This window comes from Zalophus californianus, chromosome 11 (genome assembly GCF_009762305.2).
Source record: "Zalophus californianus isolate mZalCal1 chromosome 11, mZalCal1.pri.v2, whole genome shotgun sequence".
Lineage (NCBI taxonomy): Eukaryota > Metazoa > Chordata > Mammalia > Carnivora > Otariidae > Zalophus > Zalophus californianus.
This window is the reverse complement of record NC_045605.1, coordinates 70,127,596-70,133,595: the sequence shown is the minus strand read 5'-3', so window position 1 is coordinate 70,133,595 and position 6,000 is coordinate 70,127,596. Positions and strand designations below refer to the sequence as shown.

Here is a 6,000-nt window from a genome sequence, read left to right as displayed (position 1 = left end):
GGTGTGTGATCCATTTTGAGTTTTCACAAAAGATATAAAGTCTGTGTCTACATTCAATTTTTTCTTTCTGTCTGTGGATGTTCAGTTGTCCCTGGACCATTTGTGGAAAAGACTACATTTGGTCCACTTTACTGTCTTTGCTCCTTTGTCAAAGATCAGTTGGCTATATTTATGGGGGTGTATTTCTGCACTCTCTATTCTGTTTGTGTAATCTATTTGTCTATTCTTTCAACGATACCACACCATCTTATTTACTATAGCTTCACAGAAAGCTTTGAAGTCAGGTAATGTCAGTCTTCCAACTTTGGTCTTCAGTACTGTGTGTTATTTACCTTTCATCACTTGTTGATACTTGGCACTAATCGTGCAAAAGCAACGGTAGGTAAAAATCGTACCTTAATATGATCAAGGTAGCAGTACCAAACTGTTCTTACACTCATCGTATGCTTTACTACCACCCTTAAAGTACTTTTTTCAACTACCAATTTCACTTAGAAATACCCTGGATGAAGCAATACAAATTATGAACTTTATTCAATATTGACCCTTTTTTTAAAAGATTTTATTTATTTATTTGAGAGAGAGAGAGAGAGAGCACATGAGAGGGGGGAGGGTCAGAGGGAGAAGCAGACTCCCTGCTGAGCAGGGAGCCCGATGCGGGACTCGATCTCCAGGATCATGACCTGAGCCGAAGGCAGTCACCCAACCAACTGAGATACCCAGGCGCCCTATATTGACCCTTTAGTAGACATATTTTTTCCATCTTCTGGGTGCTAAAAAGAGAATTACACTTCAGGCACTTCTGTGGTGTGCCAAACTAGGATGGGTGTCAGTTTCAAGAAAAAGGCACTTGTGTGATTGTTTGAATTGCAAAGGGAACTCCTTGCTTCCCATGGAATACTGTTTTTACTTGAGAGGATAATTGACAGAAAAACTATGGTTACTGAGACTGAAGTATTTGGTAGATATCATCACAAAAACAAAGTGAGCTTGTCACCCCAAGCAAAACAACTGACAGTGTTTGGGGCCAATGGTAAAATTTGAGCTCTCAAGCCGATGATGACATCAGAAGTGATCTTAATAAAATTTTTTACCACATGAGGAAAGGTGTCAACATTTAGATAATTTGCATAACTCAGTGAGATATATCAAAAATCTTATTCCAAAAAGTGGGAAGTATGGTACAAGCACTCAGAAAACCTTGGCTTGGATCCAGGGCCTCCCATTTACTTCCTACTTCAGCTCCATTTACTTACTTCCTCATGTGAAAAAAAAAGAATTTCCTCTGTTTCCTCATCTGTAAAATGGGTATAATAGCTATAGATTTTTGTGATACTTTCAAGCACTGATATCAGTAAACCAGCTCTCTGGGGAAAAAAAAAAAACAACTCCGAGTTATAACATCATCTAATTTCTGAGATGCAAATACTCCCACCACTGCCAATTTCAAGCTACCAAAATGAGATCACTGAATGCAGATTTGGGGAGAAATTCTCACAGTTGTCCCTTGCAAGCTGGTAAGGAGCCAGCTCAAGCATACCACTACTTTCAAGTATACTTCTGAAAAGATATCATTTACTAACACCTCCTCTGAAGATCCTAGTTGCCAGGAAGTTACACAAGAGCAGAAAAGCCTAGGGAAACTGAGTTTCTGGGGTCTTTGGAAATCTTTCTGATTTCTCACTAAATCCCTCAGAACTTGACCCATTCGTGCACTTATGAAAACAATACAATTCTCTATGCAGTTTTAATAGTTGGAAAGGATTTTGCGACATGAAACCTTATGAATTAAGAACTTGGTCTAAGAGGTAATGTAATCCGAAAATACAAGACACACTTTGTATGATTTCATCCATTAAGGAATAAAACCTTCCTTCTAGTATATTCTGTCCAACTATGAAATTTATTTAAAATCTCTTAGAAAGGAGCAAGCCAAGTTTAAGAAAAAAAAAAAAAAAGCCAAAAGACTGCTGGCAGTTTACATACTCTGGTTCCAAAAGGGGGAAAAATGAGGCAAGATTACATAGTGAGAGTAGAAAAAGCAAGATGGAGGGAAATCGCCCATGACAATAGGTCATGTTAGGCATGATACATTTCAATATCTGTAACTGAAAAGTCACAGAGGTCAGAGATAAAAACAAAAACGACTCCCAGGCCCATAGACTGCCTGATGATGTTGCTAGAATATTTAGCCCTCTGTCCATTTCATGTAAAAAATAAATTAAGTATAAATAAGGAGGTGAAGGAGCTGGTGCGTGCTCAGGTGTGTTCACAGGTATGTACTCAGAGAGGGCATGAGAATGGAGTCCTTTCCTCTCACACACTCGCTACACAAAACTCTCCTCCATGTTGCTGCAGAGTAAGAAAGAGTCCACAAGCCGGGGCTGGACCAGCTGCTGGAAGTCAGAGTCCTGCAGACCTTCAGGGCAGACCCCGGCCAGTCTACGTAGCGCAGCCTGGGGAGAAACAGAAGAGATGACACAGGTCAGACCAGGCTCTGCAGAGGGACATGTATCCCCCTCCACTGCCCTGGGAAGTGCATTTCAGGAAGTGGCTCATTTAGCAGTCAATTTGAGTCAATCATCACCTCATTCACCTGACACCTTAGTGAAGTGGTCCTTCTGGTCACCTGGTCACTATGGTAACCTAATCACTTGGCCATCTGGTGTCATTTGTACCTTGGTCATTATGGTGGATGTCATCTGAAAGCCTTCATGATCTTAATAATGGTCCTGCCATTTTGGTTTTTCAATCAGCTTAGGAAACTGGTTGTTCTAAAAATCTGTCATTTTAAAAAATCTGATCAGCTCACTGAAATTTTAAGTTCAAGATTTGTTCATGCTTGAGACCATAACTGCGAGAAGCATCAATGAAATGATATGCTTGTTTCCAGGTCCCTAGAGTAACCTGAGAATAGCAAGGGCTATTTATTGATCCATAAATTCAGCAAGGTTCTGACAAAGCATTATGGGATGGGAAAGAGGGAAAAGAAAGGGAAAGGGAGATCATAAAGCTGAAGGAGATGGAGGTTCTGAGCTGGAAAGAGAGGTGCGGGCAGATGATACCACTGGCCAGGTCCCCCTGCACTGGGCATCTCACTCTTCCCTGAGGGCTCTCTCCTGTTTTATGTCCCCATGCCCTTGCTCAGCTCTTCTCCATGGCACAAAGTCCCTCCCCCACACTTTCCGAGTCAGCAGCTGCATTTGTCCTGTGAGGCCTGGCCCACCGTCATCTCCTCTGGGAAGCCTTCCCTGATTCCTTGGAGCAGAGACAGTCCCTCCCTCCTCTGTGCACCCACGATCCCTGGGCTGACCTCAACCTTCTCACTTCAACTGCGAATGGTTTGGAGGTGTTTGTCTCCAACACTAGATTCTGAGCTCCTCAAAGATAGAGGCTCTGTTTTATTTTTCTCTGTATCTATAACAGGTAGAACAGGGGTTGGCATAGGGCTTAATAAATGTCTGTTAGAAAAAAAAAAAAAAGAGAACAAATGAAAGGCTTTAAACTGGAGTTCCATTGCTACAGCAACCTGAAACTGTGAAGGTGGGCTGTGCGCCTACCTAGAGCTCTTTACTCGTCAGCTGAGGCAGTGCATACTAAGTGCTCAATGAATGCTAATTCTTTCCCTTTTCTTGTACCTGTACACAGCAGGGAACAAGGCGAGAGCTGAAGAGTGCACCCCTGACCTGAGAAACAAGAGAAGGGAGTGTCTGGAATAGCAGAAGAAGCCAAAAAACAAAAAACAAACAAAAAAAGGAATACCAACACTTACTGAGTATCTACACATAGTATTTCATTTAATCTTTACAGGATACTACAAGGTAAGTGTCATGATCTTCAGTTTGGAAGGCTCAGTGAGGGAAAGGGGCCTTCCTGAGATCACACAGCAGTCCTACTCCAGGGCCCTCATACCCATACACACAGGAAGGCTGGGACAAGCCCAGGACAAGGCTTATATTGAGTACAAGGCAGGCAGAGGGCCCATTGCCTATATCTATCGCTGAGAAATCACCAAGTTGGTGGAAAGAGAGGAAGGTGTAAGTTGCTTGTTGGATGAACAGGTGCTGCCATGTCCAAGGTGGATCCAGGAGAAGGGACTTATGTCTCTATGCACATGAGCAGGGTCTGAGACACTTGTCTCAGGAGACTATCCCTTACTAGTGTGTCCTGCCTCTCCTGGGGTATGATTTCCCCTAAGAGCTACAGACGTTGAACTCCATAGCACTTTCTGATTCCTTTTGGCTCCAACTGGGAGAAATAACTCTATTACCCTTGACTTGTGACAGAAAAAATGGAACCTGAGATCTTCAGCAGAGGAGGCTCTGAGGCCACTGATGTATTTTAGATCATCAGGGGTAAAAATAAAGCAAGAGGGAGGGAGGGACAAAGAAAGGTAAAGAAATGGGGAGAAAACAGACTCATGAGGAGAGAGGATGAGGTAGAAGAAGAAAAGAGAGAGACAGAGAAAAAGAGACAACAGAAAAATGGAACACGAAGGAAAAGTCACAACAGAGAGGCAGAGATGAACTGGTGAAAGAAAAGAGGGAGCTGGAGAGAGAGAAAAATGGTGACAAGGAAAAAGAGAGAGGGCCCTGGGGGTGGGGGGCTAACAGGATGGAGGTAGGAGCAGGTGAGGAGCGAAAGGGACGATGGGGAGGGAGTGGGGCGCAGGGAGAGGGCTGAGGGGATAAAGGGAGAGAAGGGGAAGGAAGGAGAGAGAGAAACCTCCCCGAGGAGGCAAGCTCTAGAGGAGAAAAAGGGAAAAAATAAAATGAGAGAGAAAGGGGGGGAGAGAGGGAGATGGAGAGGAAGGAAGAAAGAGAGGGAGGGGAAGAGAGAGAAAAAAGGGGGGAGGGAAGGAGAGAGAGAGATAGAGTGGGGGTAGGGGAGAGGGAGAGAGAGAGAGAAGCTCCAGCTGACTCCCTGCTGAGCGTGGAGCCTGGCGCAGGGCTCAGTCTCACAACCCTGAGATCAAGACCTGAGCTGATTTCGAGAGTTGAATGCTTAACTGACTGAGCCACCCAGGTGCTCCCTGGCCTGTAGTGTTTTTGTTTTTGTTTTTGTTTTTTTGTTTTGTTTTTTTTTAGGGAGAGCAAGAGATGAGGGGGGAGAAAAGGGGAGAGAGAGAGAGAAAGAAAGAGAGAGGAGAGGGGGAAAAAGAGAGAAGAGGGAGAGGGAAAGAGGGAATGAACTAGAAACAGACCTGAGAAAACACAAAGGCAAACAGACACCCTCATCTCTCCAGGGTCCCCAGAAAGCCTGCAGGACAGGAACCCAAACCAACCCAGAGCAGCCCCTTCCTCAGCATCCCGGAGCTCAAAGGACCCTTCCCCCTTCTGAAGCCTGTCTTTGGGCCCCTGCTTCCCTCGGAGGGTTAACAGCCAGTCATCCCAGGATCTCATTCCCAGACAGTCTGAAAACACCCAAGCATTAGACAAGCCCAGCAGCCCACTGACAGCCGCCTCATTAAGGAAAAATCAATTCTGTTTGTGAGAGGCAATCTGCACTGCCACTTTCCCAGATGTGGGAGACAATAACTGAAATGTCCTCCCTCCACCTGAAGAGAGCCTTAGAAGCTGGGGAGAAGGCTGTGCAGAAGGCAGGAGAGGTAGCCTCCAACTCCATCTGCCAGGTCAGCCACCCAGTGACCCCCATCACAGCAGCCAGGGGGCCACACTCAAATGTAGAACCCCTTCTGGGACCCAAATCAACAACACCAGCCAATTCTGGGGCCTAGGGGTGGGAAGACAAGTCTATCTGTCCCTTGGCCAGGCAAGAAAGAGTCACCAAACCCAAGGTCCCATGGAGATACCAAGAGCTGGAAAAGGGCCCCAGCCCTAAGAAGGTTCCCGACTAGAGGGGAAGAAACACAAAAACCCACCAGGAGCTGAGGTAGCAAGACCAGGGCCGTAAGACATGGGGGAGAAAACATGGCTGAAAACAAGAAGGTCTGGCCACAACGTCAAGGCTGCTGAGGACAGGGGCCAAGGCAACGTCAGG

At 45.3% G+C, this 6,000-nt stretch overlaps 1 protein-coding gene across 2 annotated transcripts in view; it reads right to left on the bottom strand.

Moving 5' to 3' along the window:
• Nucleotides 1-1,613: 1,613 nt before the first annotated feature.
• The window catches only part of INSC (INSC spindle orientation adaptor protein), a 117,147-nt gene continuing 112,760 nt past the window's right edge, over nt 1,614-6,000 (bottom strand). For both annotated transcript variants that reach the window (XM_027579772.1, XM_027579771.1), the window contains exon 13: nt 1,614-2,456. In XM_027579772.1, the coding sequence (XP_027435573.1) occupies nt 2,328-2,456 (129 nt within the window). In that variant the 3' untranslated portion in view covers nt 1,614-2,327. The remainder of the gene's footprint in view (nt 2,457-6,000) is intronic.